General features: G+C 40.7%; 1 protein-coding gene across 1 annotated transcript in view; it reads left to right on the forward strand.

The window, feature by feature from the left end:
• Nucleotides 1-4,474: 4,474 nt before the first annotated feature.
• The window catches only part of LOC139202209 (uncharacterized), a 69,398-nt gene continuing 51,585 nt past the window's right edge, over nt 4,475-22,287 (forward strand). The window contains exons 1-3 of the mRNA XM_070831578.1: nt 4,475-4,730; nt 10,161-10,282; nt 14,425-14,472. Coding sequence (XP_070687679.1) covers nt 4,673-4,730; nt 10,161-10,282; nt 14,425-14,472 — 228 coding nt within the window. The 5' untranslated portion in view covers nt 4,475-4,672. The remainder of the gene's footprint in view (nt 4,731-10,160; nt 10,283-14,424; nt 14,473-22,287) is intronic.

The raw sequence follows: 22,287 nt of genomic DNA on the forward strand, positions 1-22,287 counted from the left end.
CTCAATAAGTCAAGCACAAACCCACAGCGGAGCTGATGTTGTACTGTTCCGTACGACACCTCTGACTTACTGTAGTGCTCCTCGAAATCTCCCCATGCTAACATGCTGTATGTTACTGAGAGGACTGAAGATTAGCATATGACATGACAGATTACATTAAATCATGTCTGCGACGTACTTTATGACATTAGCCTCTTAGCCCAGGCATACAGATGCATGCAAATGCTCCCCCAAACCCTCTTATTTAAATCTGCTGCATGACATGGCACCTTTGATATGATTATTAGTCATCTAAGCGACTTGACTTCACCCTCATCAGATAGGAGATGTCAGCGAAGGTGAGAAATGATGGCCACTTTGAACACGAACCTTGACAAGCCGCGGTGAAACCCTGAAAAGCCGCCGACTGACTGAAAATGTTATTTAACAAAGGACGTGTTCGTGGGGAGATTTTTCTCACTTGCTCTGGCACACTCGCATGATTTCCTCTGAGGGTGTTTCAAACGCCGCACCAAAAGTCGCAGCGTCTCCCCCCAATGTAAAAGAAGAAAGTTGTTGAGAATGTGGTTGTTCTTTTCATGCTGTCCAACTCATTAGTAACAGAAGTCAGTCTGTCTCAGTCATAACTGCAGCCCAGATGGCTCTCCAATCTGCCCCGTGTAAAGAGTGAATCATCATAATCACACATAATCTGCTGTTTAACACATGCCTTTTGCTTCAATTTTTTAAAATTATACACTACAGTAATACATAAATCAAGCTCTTCCTTTTTTAGATCCGCAAGTGACACCGAGATTGTGAGTTATCGCACAGTGTGAAAGAATTCAGCGATCTTGATATTCCAGCCTCATTCCAATTGTCAGTCACATCCAGTGTTTGCATATAGTGATGCCCACAGTCTCCTACTCTTTGGGGAGGTGGGGATTGTAGATACTTCTCTCCAATTATTCCCAGTGTCATCGCAGAAGCCCCCAACACCACTTGAGTGTCTTGTCTGTGCTCTCTGGTCTTTAATCTTAATTATAAAGCTATCATTACAGCATGAACCCTGGGCTGCCAACAGTGGAGCCCTGGGCTCATCTGCTGTGAATCAATCAAACTAAGTTCTGCACTGGAGGACTTTTTCTCTTTTTTCAATCAGGTCATTTTGATTCTCCCTTATCTCATTTTCATAATTATGCTTGTCCCCTCTCTAATGGAGTGAAAATTCTCTACCTCCCGAAGCTTTACATGGTCAAGTCTGAATATTTAAACTAGGTTGCAACCTTGAACATGTGACCTTGCTTCGGAACTTTGCGACGATAACTGTTTTTATTTTTTGCTAGCATGCGGAGCGTCGGTGAACATTCCAAAAGATCAGAATTTGCTCCCTGCGGTGCCTGTTAATAGAGGCTTGTTAATGGTGGAGGATGAGACGGTAACAGAATAACTTCAGCAGTTTATTGTTTATGAGAAGGTGTTGGATATAGAGTTATGTGTCTGTGAAACGCCCTCATTCACACTCAAATTGCCAGCTTGTGCTGTAAATCAAGGCAGTGAAATTGGATGACAGAGAGAGAGTTGGCAGCAGCCAGTGACAAATTCTCCCTATCTCAAACGCAGCTGACATCTTAAAGCTGTGATCAAGAAGAATGATCAAAGGCATTCAGTACTCCATTGAGAAGTACAGTGTGTGTGTGTGTGTGTGTGTGTGTGTGTGTGTGTCAGGAGATAGTATTTAAAGTCAAACTTTCATTCATTTTTTTCTGCAGTGATGCAGAGCTAACTGAGTGATTTCTAGTATATTCTGAGTTCATGGTGAACATTAAGAGCGGGGCGTAATCTGTTCTTTTTCAAAATGTGGAGTGCATTATTCTGTATCAGCTGCACCAGTCCTCCTCTAGTCTCCAGTCATAATTCATGAAAGATACAATATCCAAATATAGAGCTACAGTTTTAACAGATAGTCCGTGAACTTCAGAACTTACCGTCTACAGTGGAGAAACTCAAAAGGAAATCCTACACAAAGACAACCTGTAAGTCACACCATTCATCATTAGAGATGACGAAACAGATCAAAGACGAGATGAATTGAGCTTTTCAGCTTCCAAAAGGCGCCGCAGGTACAGTATTACTCCCCACTGTCCATGCCACCCCAGTCACAGCACGGAGAGAAAAGAGCCTGACAAGTGAGCACATGAAAGAAGATTATGTCGAGTTCACAGGTCACTTTTCTTTAATGCGCAAACCCTCCAAAATACCTTTTTATTGCTGTCTGGGAGAAAGCGAAAGCCTCGGTTTAATGCGATAGAACGGAGGTCCTCATCGGTTTTAAAATATGCAAAGAAGTACATGCTAACATTAACCACAGCCTACATTATTTATCCTCCTGAAAAGTGTTTTATCAGCACTAGGCCTGCTTTACTTTTACTTTTAAATATTCAAATTGGAGTGGAAGTAAAATATCTGCCGTGCAAGAAAAGGTCTCTTTTACACTTGATTTCAAAATTGAGCTCAGACGTCTCACATGTTCAGTTTAAAACGGTTTAGTTTATTGCTAATGCTGCGGAGCTGCATATTTTTTAAGGAATTGCCGGAAGGCCCGACAACCCACAGTAATCGGTGTATTCTTTTTCCTCTGTGGCTGAAATACAGTCAAGAACTGATTCTGCTCAAAATTACAATATCTCCAGTGTTTGTTTTTAGCCTCATAATGATATGAAAGCAGACAGATCAGCCGCACCGTTACACTGAAATGCAAGGTGCAAGGACTGCATTTCAAAAATTCAGTTCCACTTTGAGCAGTGACTTCGAATCCACTTTAAAATGTTTGTGAGACTTGAGAGTGAACTAAAAGCACGGCGTCACATTGTGTGAGAGGGCCTCTTAAACAAAATATGTTTTTCACAGTCACACCATAAGGTCATAAACTAGCTGATTAATCTCTCACAAGTTACTTTATGTGCATTTCTTCGTCTTCAGTGGTTGATTCTCCCCCTGATGTGGACTTTATTTACATGGCAGGAGGTTTTAGAGGGAGAGGGAAAAGCTTTTACTTTGGTTTACATTGGCCATGTATCATTGGGCTTACTAAAAACTAAAGAGCTGTTCCTAGCTTTTTAGCACTCAATCTTTTCCCCCGCTCTTTATTCCCTAACACCCATCACAAATTTGGTCTGGTATGTGACTGCTAATTTATCCTTTCAATGTATGATATCCTGTCATCTCCTCATTTGTCCCTGAGTGTTTCTAATCTGAGATAATCCCAGTCAAATCCTTTGATTGTGTGTTTGGACCCGATCCATCTCTAAAGAAGCAATTTAATGGGCTTCATGGCACTTGGTGTAAAGTCATTTATCTAGTGGATTGGATGTGAATGCTTGTTTTAATAAGTGCTCTTCATGAATGGTAGGAGACGTGCCATTTAATTAGGCGGAGTGTAGACCTACGCCATCCCCACAACTTCTCCATGGCTTTTTTTATTTTTATTTTTGGAGCTGAGTGCTTTGTTAGAGAAGGTGTGGAACTCTTCAGATGTTGCATCTGTGTGGAGAAAAAAAACAGTGTGACGTTCTGATTTAAGAAATGTTTTGACAGTAACAAGTAATGCTAGCTTAGTATGACTTGCTTATGTTCGCGGCTTACATTCGAGCACATAGACGCACGGTTAAATCCAATCCTCAGGATTCTGCCCTGGTGTTGTTGGTTTTTGTGAAAGGGTAAAAAGAAGATGTGCTCTCGAACATTTTAGGACTTTTCTTAACTGATATTTTTTATATTATTATTATTATTATCATGTTTTGTCTTTTACTTTTTGGATTTTATCTACCCTTTTATTGTGTATTGTTTTACTATGCAGCACGGTGCTATGTAGATAAATGATTATTTTCTACTAATAAGCAGCCGACCACTGACAGAAACACACTGCAACTTTACCATCTGATATTTTCCCCCCTAAAAATGCTCCATTTAATGATAAAAGACATGGTGCCCTGGTTTTAAGACAGGAAAGAGTTGGAGGAGGAGGTGTGAAAACATATCCGTAAAGGGGACAAGTAAATGCCACAACAGCTACCAGAGAACTTTCCACTGATGTTTCTACTCAGTCAGTCGTCAGGATGATGAGGAAATTCTTTGATCTGGTTGTCATTTCCAAGCAGTCAGTTTGTTGCAACACCGTGTTGTTTTTAGGAGAAGTCTCCCCCGTTACACCATCCTGCTTCATTATGAAATCTTGCCATCCTTAAAAACAACTATCCCTTAAACAAAGGAATGCCTGTGGCTGAAATGAAAAAGAATCCACCTTTGTGGCAGATGGCAATAACTTTCTCACTCACAATATCTACTTCACTGGAAAAACTTTCTTTCTTTCTTTCTTTCTTTTTTTTTTTTTACATTTGGCTTCCTGTCCTGACGTGCCCCATTGTGCAGATGTGATTGGCTGCTCATGTGCTCTACTTCCTCAAAAACAAAAACACAGAGCGATCAGCTGACAGCGAGTGCAGTCATACAAAGTGAAGATATACAGTACCAAACTTCAGTTTAGACACGTTGACTTGTCTCCAAATGCTCATAAACCCCAGCGAGACAAAACAGAGGAATGTTAACAGGAAGTGGAGGGAACTGCTGGTATCTGGAAGTACTCAGCAGTGAGTGGAAGACGTCGTCTCTCAGCCACAACAAAGAGTGAAATATGGGCAGTGAGTACCAACCACTGTCTGCAACGGAGTCAAGCACAAGCCTGTTCATCGGTATGTATGCTGTCCTAAAGTGTTAGCTTAGCATATAATACACAGTGGAATAGATGTTTTTATCCATTGGTGGAAAAATCTAATTGCTGTTAATGTTCTTTTTAATCTGGTAATGTCTACTTCCTCTGTCAGCCAGATGTTTCTACACTGAGACCAGGGCCTGTGTCTATCAAGCATCTCACAATCCCTCCTAGGTGTAGTGTGAAGGCTTAACAAGGACTAAAACCTCTCCTAGCTCACAGCAGAACTTTAGGATTTATGAAGCTTCCTGCGCTTACTCTGAGCAAGGAGCCGGGCTCCTAGGAGAGAGTGTAGTTTGAAATTTTAGTAAATGGTGAAATTCAAAGCACAGAACCCATTTTTTTAACATGTAAGCTTTCTGAATAAAATAATATTCATAATCAAGTTATTTTGGTGATATATGCAGACATAATATAGAAATTATCTTAATAAAGGAGCTTAATGAAAATTGACCAATTATCCAATTACATCAGTTAAGAGTGGCAAAGTCGCACAGCTTACAGACTACATACAAAATATGTGTACACGATGTACACACAAAATCTAATTAGTCAACTTGGCGCAGCCCTCACATTGTTTTCTAGTGCCTGTGAATGTGCAGCAGCAGTGTTGCAAACCCTCTGAGGGCTTTGGAGTGGAGCACCTCTCCTGGAGAGCAGCGAATCTTCTCTTCCGCAGCCACTCCACTGATGTGGTGCATCAAATTCAGGCGTCTCTTCACAGAGAGGGCCCCTCTGCCTGTGTAATATCTCCACTGGCTTTGCAAGGAGCTTTCCGAGGTCCGAAAAATAGCCCTGATGGTGTAATTTAAGATGGTATTGTGTTGCATTGTGGGAAATTAAAAAGCTCCAGGCCTTTATGGACCACCCTTTTTTTTTTTTTTTTAATCTGCCTCTCAGCTGTATGACAAAACAGTGCTAAATTGCTGCAGTGCCCCTTTATCTTTTGTGCCCTTACAGTTGGGGGGGAAATATTGATTTATTTCTGTTGTGTCGCCAAGTCCAGGGAAATCCACTGTAACAGCATTCATGAACACGTGTTAAAAATTATAGACCCATCATCAGTAATTTTACATAAACAGATAAATACCCCATGATTTGCATGAATGCAGCTTGAGGAAATGAATAAATCTGCAAATTATCTGATGCCCCGTAGGTCATGTGCTCGTTTTTGCATTCCGCAGAAGTTACAAAAATTATGATTTTTGATAACATAAAACTTTTAATTAACTCTGATAAGCTTAATAAATGGGGACCCAGGTGCAATATGAAATATATCTTCACACATAGATTAAATGACACACCTGCAGTACGTTTACAAAGCACCCCGCTATATATGTGTACAAATGTAGAGTGAATCCACCTTCGAGCCGTTATCCCTTTCTAGTTTTTTCTGTTATTATATCAGTGAAAATATCAAGAAATAGACTAAACGGGAACTGACAAGTTAGGCAAAGCTTTTGAAGCATTGAAAGGGATTTGGATCATGGAAAAAGGTCACTTTAGCTCCAGGCTTGTGTCCTACATGTTCTCTACTTTCAGTGTCTTCTATGGCCTCATTCTGTGACGTGGATCCCATTATATTCATATAAATTAACAGAAAAACAAAAGCTGAATTTTGAAGTGGTCAGAAAAACACTAATCCCTGCTTCCATCTAGAGGTGCTCTAGGCCTGCGCTTGGAAGTCACGACGGCTGTGGTGTTAATTTACCAGTCCCCCAACCCCCACCCAACCCCACCCCCCTTTGTAGCCAGATGGCTGTCACACAGGCGGTTCCTCGCCCAGACCATGCTGATTTCCCATCATTCTTTTGTTAATGAGGTCGTTAGCAATGCAACGGACAATTAAATTATCTCAATCTGGCATTTTCCTCATTTGTTTACTGTATCGCGGACTGCAGAGTGTTTCAAACTCCTCACATAACTTTGTTCAGCGTCTATTCTTCTATCAGTTTTATGATTCATGCCTGTGATTCTGTGCAACAGAGAACTAAAAGCATCACTAACAGACGCCCACCACTAACGCCATTCTCAGACAGACAAATAGTATAAACAGAGCTCCTGACAGGGTTTGTGTCTCCTCTGTGATAGTGGGAGATCAGCGTCTGAAACTGACAAACTTTGTTTTACTGCATCATCACCCTGTATGGAAAGAACACAGCCCGGAGCTGCTGCTGGTGCTGCTGGTGCTGCACAGGGGAAGTTTTGTTAGCTGTTAAAACGTGCGGAGAGGGTGACTTCAGCCAGTTAGTCAAGCACTCACCTTCATGTGAAACGCTGCCGAACACTGACACCCCTGACAGTTAATTATGGGAGTCACAGATCACGCAGACATGTCAGCTCGGCTACGATTGACGCGCTGCATGTTTACATCTCTGTTGTAATGTTGTTTTCTAGTTATTTTCTCAGCAGTGCATCCGTTACTTAGCTCCAGAAGTGCCTCGGGGCTTGCCATAATGATCGTAAAAGCAGTACAGAATCGAGGGAGTGAAATGTTAAAAAGGACTTGTGGGTATAATTGGTGAACCTGCCATCACAGTAACTTTGGAAATATTTTCGGTCAGGCTGTTGAAACACGTAGACTGCCTGTTAGCTGCACTGTCATACTCTATATGTATGTCCCTGCATGGCTCCATTATTTTCTGCAAACTCTTCTACACATACAAAGTTATTTTGACAATGAGTGAAAACCAACTAAACTTGATTTATTAAACGTGACAGGCAGACAGAAAGGAAGCAAACATATGATTTTTGACACACAGTGGTATTTGGAAAGTACCTTCCTGGAATGATTTCCATTAGTATGCCAGCTGGTTGGTGTCAGTAACAGGGAGGTAAAGAAAATGGCAGCCAGACACCACATATTTCTCTAAAAATGCCTGATTTTTGACTTGACCAAACTGGGTGTTGAGAAAAAAAAAAAAAAAAAGTTTATCTAGCTTTTCTATTTCACAGCTTGTCTCCGAGATATTAATGCAAGGTGAGATATGTGCCTGGTCAGTAATAAAATCTGCTTACACAGAATCTGATGGGTTACATTAAAAACCCACCCTTTGATTAAAAGATTTTTCATCAGAAGATAGATTTTCACCTCAAGCAATCCGGTTCAACGAGAGGCCCAAAAGAGACAGGAGCTTCTGAGGCAGCAGTTTATCCCCCGTTCAGGCGAGCACACAGATGACAGCTAGCCCTCACTGCTGTCTCCTAATGTTTCCATGGGATGCAACCAACAAATCTGGCTTCTAGCTACTGTCCAATATGTAGCTTCAAAAGTCCTCACTGACAGAGATACTGGTGGAGTTTGTGGGATAAATCAGAGATGCTGGTTGCAGAACAAAAGAGCATAAAACTGTGAATGGATCTTGTGGCTAACCGCAGCCCTGAGCTAGGACCACATGCCTGGCAGCTAGCGCATGATATATTCCACCGCTCACCTTTAATGCCCGCTCCTAACTGAGCCTGGGCGGATCATTTTCCTGCAGGATGAAGCATCGTTTCAGCTGCGAGTTCAAAGTAGCTGAAGGCAGCAAACAACGTGCCATTGTTAACATTTAGCAAATCCTTTTTATTGACCCTGTTCCCAAACACAGTCTCACATCAGGCCAGGATTTGGCACATTTTGTAATTTCTGTTCATGAGCTAATTTAGGGAAATAATGAAATAATAAATAAATAGGTGAGAAATCTTGAAATAATGAAAGAATGAAAGACATACTTGTCTTTGTATGTTAGAGCGATGACCTGTCAGAAAAGTACTTTGCCTCTTGCCCAGTGCATGCTGGGACATATCAGATAAATGTGGCATTTGCACATTGTCTAGTAGTTGATGACAGTAAAGATTCTGTATCACTGATTCTCGTTGTGGGAATAAGTATTTCCACTAATAACTGTATTCTGAAACACGGGATAACCGAACCTCACCACCCTTTAACGGGGTTAAACATGAAGATGAAGGGCAGAGTATGGTTTAAATAAATGAATAAATAGATAAACTTGTTCTCGTGTCCCAAAGAGGCTGAAAAAGAAAGAAAACCAATGAATGTAGCTTCAAGGTTTTGCGGCTGCTCTCTGATTTTTAGTGCCTCAGTGCTTTTGTTGTTTTGCCATTTAAAATTCTCAGGTTGCGTAATTACAGCGTGACTTAAGATGTACGGTCATAGCGCTTAATCTCAAGCCTTTGTCACCAGATATTGATGTCATTGTGGATCACTGGAAATGATTGTCCAATAACTCTTAGTCCAGTATTGTACTAGTATGGACACAGTCTTGTGCCGCTCTTATTATGGGATGTTTTCTTGAGTTTCATGGACCATTTGTAGCTTCAAGCTTGTACATTTTTGAGCTGCTCTGACTCAGATTGTTGTGTCAGCTACGATTCTGGCAACCCCGGTGAACTCAAAATCAAACATACAGTGTAGTCCTCTCTGTAGAAATGCTGATTTAAAAGCCGCAATCTGATATTAGAACAGCAAAACTCTCCATATGTTGGATTCATTATACAGATTGGCCCATCAGTGATTGCTGTGTGGATGATGTGGGAGGACAGCATTTATTTTATTGTATCATCTCTTTCACTTTATAGTTAGATCAGATGTATTTTCATGTATTTCTATATTGCCCCCAGCTTATCACGAACAATCCAAAATTCCAATGTAAGCCTTTGGGTTATTTGGTAAAAGCCAGTCAATTTAATCTTTGGACAGTCACCAGATGCTTGTTCATGGCAAAGCAGTGAAAACCTAATTTACAGATAATCCTCAGTAAATGTGCAGTTACTGGGTATTGAAAACTCAGTCTGATGACCCATTCACAGCACAATGTGTGAAACTACCCTGTGAGGCTTCAATTATTATTTAAAATGCAATATTTGTAGTGTGTATTTTCTCTGCAGAATTTTGTTATTTCTTCAGAATAAAAATCATAATTTTGGACTGTAGTAGCAAACTGATAAAAAGATGTTGTGAAAATTCAGTATGTCGATCAAATAATGCCACCATTGCCGAAGGAGAAAACAAACCAAGCAGTTGAAAATCATTAAATAGAAACTGAATGAGTGACAATTTCCTATTGTCACATGTCTCAACTGTTGTGTTTGTTGTCTTGTCAGGAGTGGCAACCTGCTACAATTACTTTTAAACGCTCACTTTCCTACACTCCCACTGGGAGCAAAAACAAAGGTCTAATGCCACAGAGTGCTGTGCAGTGTGGGTTGAATGCTGCAATAGGAAATAAGTTGCAGTGTAGGTGGGAATATTAGCAAAACGCTTTCTCTATATAAAATACAATGATTCACTATTAACAATTTCCTCACCAGCAACAAATCTTAGCATCAATGTGGGATGAGGCTTTGTGGCAAAATAAAATCACTGCTTAACCATTCATAACCTCCATCCTCTCCTCTTCCTCTGCAGAGACGTCAGAGTGCTTTATATGCAGGGATGTTGAACTTCAAGCCAGTGACCCACTGAGGAATTTCTGTGACTGCAAGAATTTACTTGCCCATCACGTGTGTCTGTCCACATGGATCCAGAAGGTAAGAAAGACTTTCCATGCGGGGGATCCTTGATATTTTAAATTTCAGTCGGGCTTGCTCATCCTCATCAGCCACTTGTCAGAATGTGAAGAAGGCAAATGTCTGTTGAATCTGTAACAGTGAATAAATGTGTTTGCCATGTTAGCATTCCTTATTGAGACAAAACATTGCTGTTTGCCTGAAGGTAATGAGCTACCTTTCAAATGGCAATACCAATTAGTTTTAATGAGGGTTGCTAACAATGATAACACGTCATCGTTATACTGTTGAAACACAGAGGCTGAACCAGTGAAAAGTGCCTCAGAATGGACTGGCAGGAATCCAGAAAGCTATCGTGCACCCGACACCTGTCACCTTCCGCAGAATGGCACAACATCTGCAGCTCCTTCATCAGTAGTTGTATTGATACTGCGGTCACTGATGTAGTGTTTTTGCACTGCACTTCCCAAAAGATCGCTTTACACTCCTCTCAGTAGATGGAATGGAAGTTTCTGTAGGTGGCATGCATTTCTCTTCCTGTTCAGTCAAGGGGCTTATTGCTGCCCATGCTAATTACTGTTCCTCCATTAATTCCCAGCCAACTGCTGTTGCCAGAATTTTGAATATGTCTAATTACCTCTGTAAAAGTATTTTCAGAAATAAAAAGTAAAAGCTAAAATGAAGTGAACACCTCTTATGGTGGTTATTTTCTCTTAAAGAAGAGTCTGAAAATGTAAATAACAGTTTTCAGGGCATAAACCAATGATCTGCTGATTCTTACGAATCAACGCTCGATCATCTAACAGTGACACTGCCACAGTGCAGGACACTGGTACACTGTTCATTTATACATAACGTGATCACTGTTCAATTACTTTGAAGAATATCATGATAATCACATTATAATCCTACTGGCACAGGTTAGCATACAAAGCATGAAATATTCCATAGGTTAGAGCTGCACCATGACTCAAATGATTATGACTAATTGTTCCTTTTCATCCAGGTCTGTAGAGCTTTTTAGCCTCTTTTAGCATTTTCATTGTTTTGGTTTTGGCCCCACAAGTTTAAAGTCTTGGTTTACCACTCTTACGAGTCCTTTTTCAATATCAGCAGGCAATTATTATCAGCAGAAAAAGCTTGGATACACCCTCCTTAAAGTAGGTACACCAAACAGCAGACTGACAAAGTTAGCCATGAGCTGGTGAGACTAGCGTGGTGGAGACCAAATCAGGCAATTCATACATAAAACGTATGTGAATTTTAGCTTCTTGTTGAATTCACATGTCCCCTGTTTGCAAAAAAGCTTTAACTTAGTCAGTCATGGGGTGTGCTTCCCAAAAACAGTTGGAGATAGTCTCATGTCGCTCCTTTGTCAGGTCTGAGGAAATAACCCTGATGCTGTCATCAGAGCCATGTAGGTTTAGGTTTTGAGACTACATTTTACATCACTACAACACAAAAGACAAACTTACAAACTGGAGCTTGATCAATGCTCGGAACTTAAAGTCAGGATATCTGGGAATCTGCTTTACCAGTATTGACCATTATGTTTTTAATCTGTATCTCACGAGGCGCCCAGCTTTATGGACGTGCATTACTAAATGCATTACTAAGTGGCTCAAGTACTGATTTGACTGCAGAGCCAAAGAGCAGATAAACTGAACATGAATTCAATGCATCACTTATGCACCTTTGGACTGCACAAAGTCTGTACTTATGTTTTTTTTCCAGTGCAACTCTAAATGACAACCTCTAGATCTAATTCTGTATCAGAATTCACTGGATCTGTACGTCACAATAATGTTCATGAATGTGTCTGCACATCTGAGTCTGAATGGCTCGCTGTTGTGCCATCCACTCCTGTGAGCTTTGGGTCTCTTTGGATACTCCACAAGTGGTAGACTACATGCTACAGCAGACCTTTCATCTGCACCACCCAGCTGTCAGAGTGAAGAGCCACTTCCATTAAGTGTGTGTCTTCCACTATACAATTATATACAGACACACAAGCTCAGGCTCATGACGCAGACGTGTATACACACACACGCACACACTCGCAGAAGCCTGCTCTCTGCTGAGAGTGTGTGCTGATGCTACAAGACTACTTTAGTTTTTTGTGTGTGAGAGAAGCAGACAGAGAGGGAGAGAGAGAGAGAGAGAGAGCGAGCGTGCGACCTTTAAGAGTGCTCAGGGTAGAGAGCGCCCCTTTCCCTTTTACAGAACAGAAATCAGCAATTGACCTGTCACTTTTGCTCTGATAGCCATCTCTGGAAAGCAGGTCATGCACATATGTCTAAAGTGCCTCTTAACCGCATTTTATGAAGCCAGAAAATGTAATCCAATAATGATTTGACTTGTGAGAGAGAGAGAGCCCAGCCAGCTGGGAGTGATAGCATGCACCGTTACCACTCCTAAAAGCAGCTCGAACAAAGAAAAAGGGCAAATTCCACGTCCTTATTTAATTTCACCCACAACAGTATCACACAGATGTTGTCACTAAACAGAGGGTAGGCTGAATTCAAACACACCAAAACGGCGTTGGCATTCATTTCCACAACTGTTGATACATACTTCAGCGTGTTTGCAGCAGAGGACTATCTGAATGATTATCATCTGCACTGAGGCAAACCATACGCTATCTTTTTTTAGACTGCCTCATTTGTGCCCCCCCCCTCTCTTCTTCCCAGGTTCCCAAAGACAAATAGCATGGCACAAAACTAATTAGTAACCAGGAACTAGTTAGGAGATGCCCTTTGAAAAACATGTCCTGAGGCAGGATTTAAATATAGGGATAGAGTCAGTGACTGAGTGTGCCTAGGAGATCCCGGCCTCCAGGCGCAGCAGCACTTTGACCCCTGACCCTCATTATAGGGAGTGCATTCCTAGAGGGGTGAAACCCCTCGCAGCACAAAGTACAAGGGCATGGGAGGACTGTATGGCTTGTACCGCACCAGGCGAGCGTGGCCTGGTGTGTCTCACTGCCCAAGCCAACGACGGCTTGAGAATATACAGAGCAACAACGCAGGCTTTTTGGAAAGTAATGGCATACACTCGCTATCCTGACAGATAAATGTTTTTCATTTTTATACATCTGGTTTCACTCTATTGAAGTTGATGGGAATAGTATTCAGAAGAGAAAAAAAAATGCTCTTCAGAAAATGTAATCCCATCCATCTGAAATAAAATACATAGTAGTTAAGGGAAAAACCAGCAGCAGAAGGGGTACTGAAGAAGCTAACTCGCTAGCTAAGTATAGCATTGTTTGAGTGGAGGGAGTGGACGTACTGACCAAAGAGTGAACAGATAACAAAGGTAATGAGAAGATGAGTTTACATATAGTTATGTTTTTATTATGTGATGTATAGTACATGTGTTTGTGCATGCCTGTTTGATTGTGATTGGTGTGAATAGTGACTCACCCCCCCCCCTGCTTTCTCTCACTCTGTCTCTCTCTCTCATGGGTTGATAATTCTCATCACTACAAACAGACTTGGTTTACATTCATTAGCCCAACACTCACAGCAATCAGGCCACAGTGCCAGGGGCAACGGTCCTCTTTATAAAATCACATAGCCTAATAGCAGTGTTCTATAATTATATGCCATTAACATCTATCAAAATGTGCTCCTACATGCCATGCATATTAGCGGTGGATTTGGCAGTTTGTGTTTGTGCAAATGCCTGTCTTGTTATTAGTATCTTCAGACAGAAAGAACCAGCTTGAAGATTATTGCCAACATGTTATTTTTGTTTCACGTGCACTCCTGTGGCACGTTCGGTGCATGCATCAACCACAGTTTGTAGTCGTCTAAGCCTGACTATAGATGACTGTAGATATGGTGGCCTGGAGGTGCAAAACACAACAACATTGGACAAAACACAATGCTATAATATAATACAATACAAGTATTTTGTTTTGCAGCTCAGGGCCACCGTAGAATACAGGTTTTAGTTCTGTAATTAAATTAGCTTTATTATGCATAATGCACCTTTGGGTAAAGATGCAATCACATTTTCCAAACAAACATAATTAGTTTATTGATCAAAACACAAACAAATGATTTGCCATCCGTGCATGTCATTCTTCAGTAAGTCCAGCTTTAAAGCTTTTCTGATGGTTCTCGGTCACTAAATTACTTTTAAATATTGTTTACTCACAGGGATGTGGGAGTGAAGACAGGCTGCAATGCATCGTCTGCAAAGCCAAGGTAAGTGTATTGATGTGCGTGTGTTTTGGGGGGGGGGGTGGTATTATAAAAATTCAATGAGATATCTGATGATGTCTCATTCTCTTAATCTCATTGTGTGAAATGTAGGTAGCGTGCATTTAAACAAACACCGTTTAAGTTATTAAACAGTGGCTGCATATCACACAACAGATTTAAACAGAGCAGATCCATAATACTAATGAGCAATCAGGTCTTTGTTTTGCTCTATGATTTAGCTGATTTGCCAGCAGTTGTGTTGCTTATGAGCTGTAAGCTGTCTTTTATTCCTTATTATTGCAGCAGAACACTCACTGCGGAAAAGGAGGGAGAAACATTACAATATTTGGCAGAGGATGCAAGCCATGTAATGACAAAATCTGTATTCATTTCATGAGCAGAAATTAATCACGCTTTCCTGTGGTACATTCCTAATGCAAATTTTCCGTCAGCACATTGCGTCTTGTGTTTTTGAGTTTATTCGTTTGAAATGGTGGAGCTGATGTGTCATCACAGATGGGGTTGCATGCTGGATAAGGTGACCACATTACTAACCATCTCAGATTAGGAAGTATGCTGTTGATGTGTTGTATGTATTCATGCTTGTGCCGTGGGTCAAAGCATCAAAAGCTCACTACGGACTGTTTTATTCATTGTTTGCTCCACAGCGGCGGGTTGAAAATGTCTCTGTGTGTGTATGTATGAGCGGGATCCACTCTGTGGAAGAAGATGTCACAGTAACTCTGACAACGACCTTTCAGGATTTTAAGATGAATCATGTGCGCACACCGATCCACACGCTCGTCTAGGAATCCGTGTTTGTCTCCATTTGGGGCCAAAGAGTAATTTGCTCCCGACTGCGATGTTGTTTTCTTTTTAGAAGACAACATGTCTCTATTACATACAGCTGGAGTGTGTCACCAACAGGGTGATGAGTATGTTTTTAGGAGACTGGTTTTAGAGTCAAACTGACTCTGAGATCTTCTCAATTTTTGTATAAGGAAATATAAACCTTTGCTGATACAGCAGGTATTGTGTAAATGTCTAATTCTTTCAAAGTGGATGCGGAAACTGTTTTTGGACGTATTTGTAGAAACAGCAATTGAGCTTCAAGCGTTGAGGCGGATGTTTCACTTGGAAGCAGTCGACTGACCTTTGAGAGCAAGTGCTGCTACTGACACCTGCTCTTAACTTTCATGGTGCACGACTTCCTGGAAAACATCGTCATTGTATCATTATATATCATAGTGTTGGTTATAAACTGTTTAAGACACCTATACCTTTATAACACTCACGGTTTGACCCATTGTGCTTCCACAAAGCTTGGCTTGGCTTATAGCCTTGGTAACCTAGTTTCCACTAGTTAGCTTAGCTGAGCTAGTCGGCTTCCGCCTGGTAGATGGACTCTAGTTAGCCTTACCGTCACCTGCTGAGTAATTGGCAGCTTCCAACTTAGTGTTTGGTTTGTCCTGCATTACAGAGCGGCTGAGAGCTCTAGCAGCTTCAAGTCGTCTCTCTGTCATGGGCCCCGTTCAGTTGGCGGCATATACAAACCATTTTTTATGTTGCACCAACCAGAAGACAAAAATTCATGTCGCCTAGAGAACACTGACATAAGGACGTTGTCACTGCAAGTTCTTGTAATCTTAATAATAATAATAATAAGAATACTGTTTATTGTACTTATTTGGTAAACAACCAACTACCAAAAAGAAGAAATTTCAGTTTTTTTCCTAAAATATTTTAACCTGCAGTTCTATGTTGTATCGAATATTATGCATTGGACCGAACCTAAGACAACCTTGAATTATTCTATTATTATTCTGTGCTGCGATTTACTGATTTGCTGTACAAAATGAGGACCCCACCACATATCAAGAGAGCTTGTGGAAATACTACCGTGAGCTGTCATGCTAACCAGCAGACTCTCACCCGACTGTAATCATTTTTCTTTTTTTCTGCTTTCCTGACAGTATTTGGCTGCAGGCAAACACATTTTTTAGGTGTTACAACCATCCCAGCTCTTCTTTTACCTAAGAGGGGAGAATTCTTGCACTTTGGCAGCATCTCCAACTGACCGGTGCACTTGTCTACGTCCATTGTACCGATGGCATCATCATCAATTATTAATGCCGAGCAGTAAATGTCTGAGAGACATCCCACTGAGAGACCAAACAGCCATGAACAGGGGTTAGTGGCAGGACTCCTGAATGCTGCGAGTGGCAGCTCTGCCATTTAGACAATGATTGTTGGGAAGCTTTTACTGTGCATGGATATGAACTTTGCAACAGTAAGTTAATGCATCAGTATAATAACATTTTAATGTCTGCAATGACATGGCTATTTAATATTTGTCCATAGAGGGATGTATATGTAGATCAGCAATGACTGTAATGGTGATAGCGATAATCATTAGGTCCTGCGCCGCTATCACTCTGTAATGCATTACTGCAATCACCCTTGGATAACATTAAGAGACATTAAGACTTTGAGAAAGCAGTGCTCATCATGCTGTCTCCCATTCAATGTCCCAATCATTTCATTTCTAGCTTTCTTTTCTTCTTTATGCTGCTTTTCCTAGTATGTTGTTTTCCCTTTTTGCAACGGGGTCTCAAATGTGGGCCATTTGTATGAGTTATGCTAATTTGTTGGGGCAATGAATGCATTAATTTCATTAGCACATGGCCTCAAAGCAATAATTACCAGAGTAGGTGTGTCACAAGCAATCATGTTAAAATTTGCCAGTTAATTATTAAGATTTTGTTCTGAGGGACCTGGATTTGACATGAGTCGCCGAGGGAAAAAAAAAGAGAGGAGAAAGTTAATGCATTCCGGTGGCCGAGGCTAGGTGCTTGTTGTTGAGCACAGTGGGGGCGGCTGTGGCATTGTGGGCCTACTGGCACGATTTTTGCATGGTGACAGCTCACATTCTGGACTAATTACTGCAAAAAGCAGAGTCCTAGCTGGTGCTTGGTCAGTCCAGGAGGGTGTAATTATAAAGAAAAGGAGGTCCAGAGCCGCCTGATGGCCTTTCTGCTCCCTGTGACTGCAGTCTGGTGGAGAAGACACTGGTGAGAAATTGTGAAAGAGGAAGAGATTCACAGCTTCCTTCTCTGGCCCTGATTAGCCCTTGTCCGACACAGAGCTGGAGTTGGGAGTGTGTCTAATGATCCACTGTTAATGAATAATAGTAATTCTTGGTACCAAGAGGAGTCCCTCACCTGATGACCTAAATCACATTGGTATAATAGAGAACAAGGTTACTTTATATGTCCTGTCAGGGAATTGAATTTCACCAGTGTGCTGCTGCTTCACCTTTAGAGTAATTGTCTGTCAGTAAATTCAATTATAATTTTCGTGACAGGATACAAGGCTTTTACAACAGTAAATAATGTTGAATGCAGTTGGCACGCAAACAGTACATGGTAGCAAAAGGAAATGACGAGGTCTGCTAGTGACTTATGTCAGTTGTGGAGGCTGCAAATATATTGTCAGTGGGATAAATCCATTGTGTGGAAAAAGCAGAGCACTCTAGTCTACCTTGTCCATTACTTGAAAATGACAATGTGTGAGGTTATGTTGGCAAATTATAAGATGCTTACAGACGAGTCAACCGCTGATACAAGTAGAAAGAATTTAGACTCAAATTAAAAAACTAAAAGGATGGAGGATGTAGGGCACCTTCTCTAGACTAGCTTTATATCTGTGAGCACTTCTCAGGTTTATATTGTTTTTCATCACAACCACGACAACATATTTACAAGGATTGGACTATTTTTGAAATGCGGCAAATAATGGAATTCTCTGTTACTTAAAATGATGCTCATTCTTCCTCTCTGTGTTATAGTCAAACCCTAAAAGGAGTACAACAGAAAGATTCTTAAAGTGTGTTACTTTCTGTACATCGTGGCCCAGCGGGAACCATGGCACCGTTGTTCCATTTTGTTTGGATCACAAGAAAGCAAACAAGCAATGTGCAAGTATCCTAATTATATGATGTATATGTTTTTCAAGCCATGATGGCAAAAATTTAAAGAAGAAGTTTGGAGCATTTTGGAAGCTTCCTCTTTGCTGCTTCAGATGACGTCACATATGATCTCAGTTCAGATCTCATATCAGTTGTCCTGACACTGCAACGCCACAGTGGTCTTTCTTAAAAGAATAATAAATAAAATGATAATATAAATCAATAACATATATAAAATGATGAATACAATTAATTTATTTATTCATTCGTTTTAGTTGATTTATTAGAAATGGGACATTTTTTATACATTTTATTGCAGAGAATAGAATTCACAATACTAGATTTAGTGTAGTATACCATTTTACAGCTACAGCACCAATTCTGCCATTTATGTCTTGGATAAAAAATGAATGGTGCAGACGGTGTGGTAATAGTGTACCAAATGTAGTAACTTTAAAAGGCAGCAAGCAATTAAAGTGGTGACGGCAGTCTAGACAGAGCAACATTTTAACCCCAGAGCTCAGTTTATACACATTGTTCATATAACTTCACATCTTCTGACATTCTGCGCCGTTTCTGAACCTTCCCCACCCCGTGTCTCTCAAGTGTCTCCTTAAAGGTGCTCACATTTACGCTCCCATCCCCCCCTCTTTAAAAAAAAATGTTAATCATCACTTGATTTTATATGGAAAGCAGATTATCCTTTGATTTTGATGAATGCAGCAGCTGCCAGACTCTTCATTTGACTAAAAGCAGGACATTCTGCCGAGGCCTCTCGTATGTCACTAAGCCTCTGTCAGGACAGTGCTGTGACAGGAGATGACACATGAAAGGAATTCCTCCTCATGGCTTTCCCAGGACAATGGGACATGGCCTTGAGGTACTAGAGTGTGTGTGTGTGTGTGTGTGTGTGTCCGTCTGTCTGTCATTCTTTCCTTCTCTCTTTTTAACAATATTTCAATTCATTTTTAAATTGTAAGTCATTTTCTTAAAGTAAACAGGGGTTTGAATAGTCTTCACCTTTGTGTGAAGGAATATAAACTATAACTAAAGGAGGCTGCATGCTCTTACCCAAAATGATAATGACAACTATTTTGTTCAATTTTGAGATTATTTATCATGATTATTAATTGATTTTAGGGACAAAATATGTTTTTGCACTTTTGCCTTTAAATAAACAGCACTGCTCTGCCCTGCACAGCGTTTCTGAGTTGTGTGTCCGAGTTGAAGTTGGACAAGGTCGGGGATTCAGGGATGTAACATTAGCGATGTTACTCTGCGTGGCCTTCATGCATCATCATGCATGAAGTTTGTGGTGGTTTTTCAGGTGACTGAACAAGTTAGTTGTGTTTCTCTGCAGCGTAGATACAAGTCTGCACTGTCTGCACATGATTTGTTTTTGCTTAACATCACTTCACCTAAATCAAAAATACTTCCAAACACCAGATGATGATGCGCTTGGAGGCATGAGCTCTTCACCTTCTGCTCCAAACATTTGATTTTTGTTTTGTCTGCCTGCTCTCTGTTGTTTACTTCTTTTCTACTCTGGACCATCCAGGATGTTTTTGCACAGTTGTTGCTACAGGATCTGCGCACAGAAGCCAAAACATCTCAATCGCCCCCTCGCTGTTATTTTAGGAAGCCTTTGGTTTGATATCCGGTAGAGTAGCGTGCAGCGCATGCATTTCAATATCACAATCGATCATATTGATTTAATTATGGGAAGCCGAAATTGTCATCAACATTAACATTCAATCAACTGTGCAGCTCAACAGCCTGGCTGACGTCTGAGGGTATGGCTAGCACACATGCTGTCCCATCCAAAGGCCACACGGTGTTAGCTAACCATTAGCATTCAGTCAGTCTGTCCCATTACAACATTCAGCATTTGGGAGGGCCCATCGCACACTTGAGTTTTCATTTCGAAACGTGGAAGCTCCTGCACACTCAGTGTCCCACATTAGCTAGCGTTGACTGTCTCTCACATTACCTCTACCAACATCATCAGTCTGACCCAAAAATCTCTGAAAATTGTTTTTAAACCTTTTGAAAAGTTAAAAACAAACAAGTCAAGTAAATTAATACATCAGATTTCTTTGTCTTTGAAACTACAGGTTTGACCAGTTAAATACACACTAATTATATATATATATTTTAAACTTTAAAACTGAACCTTTGTGTCTCTGGCTGCAAAAAAAGCTGGCCTCCACGAATGTACAGGTCACGTCTGTGTTTGGTGTGAATTCCACATTAAATTTTGGCTGAAACTTGTGTCAGGTTTGGACTGAAGAGTCACAATGCCACGACACACATAAACAAAACTTCAGCATCTGGTTCAGTTGATAACATTGCAAACAAGATTTAATTTACATCATAGCAGGGTCAGTCTGAAGCCATTATTCCAAGAAAAGACTTGGACTCTTCGTAATTTCACCCTTTTTATTTAACCCCCATGCCCTCCTCTTTCCTGCCATTCGTCCCCGAGCACAATTCATTTGAGTTCCTGTTCGGGAGGGTCCTGAGGCTGATTCAATTAAGTTTCCTTTAATTGGCTTTCAGGCATCCAAACTGAAACTGATGGAGAATTAATAACAGCTCCAGTTGGTCTCCGTACCATTTGCAACCTTGGAAACATCCTAAAAAATGGAGGATAAGTCGGTCCCATTTTCCATGCGTCTGTGCTGTTAGTTCGATAATACAGCTGTGGTCACAGTTACTGTGTGGTCCCAGATCCTGGAATGCTGTTCATCTCATTGTCAACACCCTAGATGTTTGGTACAAACTTCGTAGCCACAAAAACACAGCAGAGGCCAAAGACAACTCTGCAAAAGCACAGTATATCTTACCATTCCTACTTCTGCTAAAAGATCCATATAGTTTGGAAAAGTGAACTGTTCTCAAAACCCATCAGATACATCAATTAGTGATGAAAGATTAAAACACAAAACCTGTCAAGCCCTTACACTAAGTTCTCTCTTATTTGTTCTTCACCGGAGCACATGATGTACAAAGCAAACAGAAGCCTAACAGAGAGGAAAGGTTTTGGTCTGTACAGTTCTCTGTGGGTATGGCTCTCTCTGTGTCCACAGAAAGAGAAATCATTTGCAGATGCATTACTATTTAGGTAGCTAACAATAGACGAGTTGTGAAATGGCAGGAAATGATGGCTGCTAAAATTAAGGTTAGAAGTTCACGTAGCATTAACAGCCATGAAATCAACTTTTCCTTTGACTATACTTTCCCCCCAGAGTCTGCCTTTGTCTTCAAACAGCGCCAAAGCAATCATTATACTCAGACATAATGCACCATAATGACAGTAATTTCAGTATCAAATTTTCAAATGTTAGGCCTTAATTCATTGTGGTTAAGTAGCTTAGTTGTAATTCACATTTTCTACCCTTCTTAGCAGAGTGCTCAAGGAGTGAGACATACAAAGCAGGACAGAAGAGCGCTGCATGCAGGAACATTTGAAAAGGTGCTTTCGTTTAAATACTCTCAAAACTCATCCTGTAGTCTTTTCATATACATCTCTCATGGTAGTATTGCATTAATATCCATTTTCTTAATATATGGGTCAACACATGGCAAGAAGCAGTAACATGAATCCATGTGCGCGGGATGATTTCCATCCCATACTATTAGCATCCAAATAGCATGCAGTAATGACTACTCCAAAGTTTGGGCCAGTTAAAACTCTGAAATTATATATTTATATATATGAGACAATATGGCGGTGACCTCATTATAATGATTTGTTGGCATTAAAAAAAACAGACCAGATGAAGATCCAAGTAGGGTCGAAACGTTGTCAGTAATAAAACATTTTTGTGGCATGCAGCGAGTGTGCAGGC

The sequence above is a fragment of the Pempheris klunzingeri genome, chromosome 6, assembly GCF_042242105.1.
Source record: "Pempheris klunzingeri isolate RE-2024b chromosome 6, fPemKlu1.hap1, whole genome shotgun sequence".
In the NCBI taxonomy this organism is placed as follows: Eukaryota; Metazoa; Chordata; class Actinopteri; order Acropomatiformes; family Pempheridae; genus Pempheris; species Pempheris klunzingeri.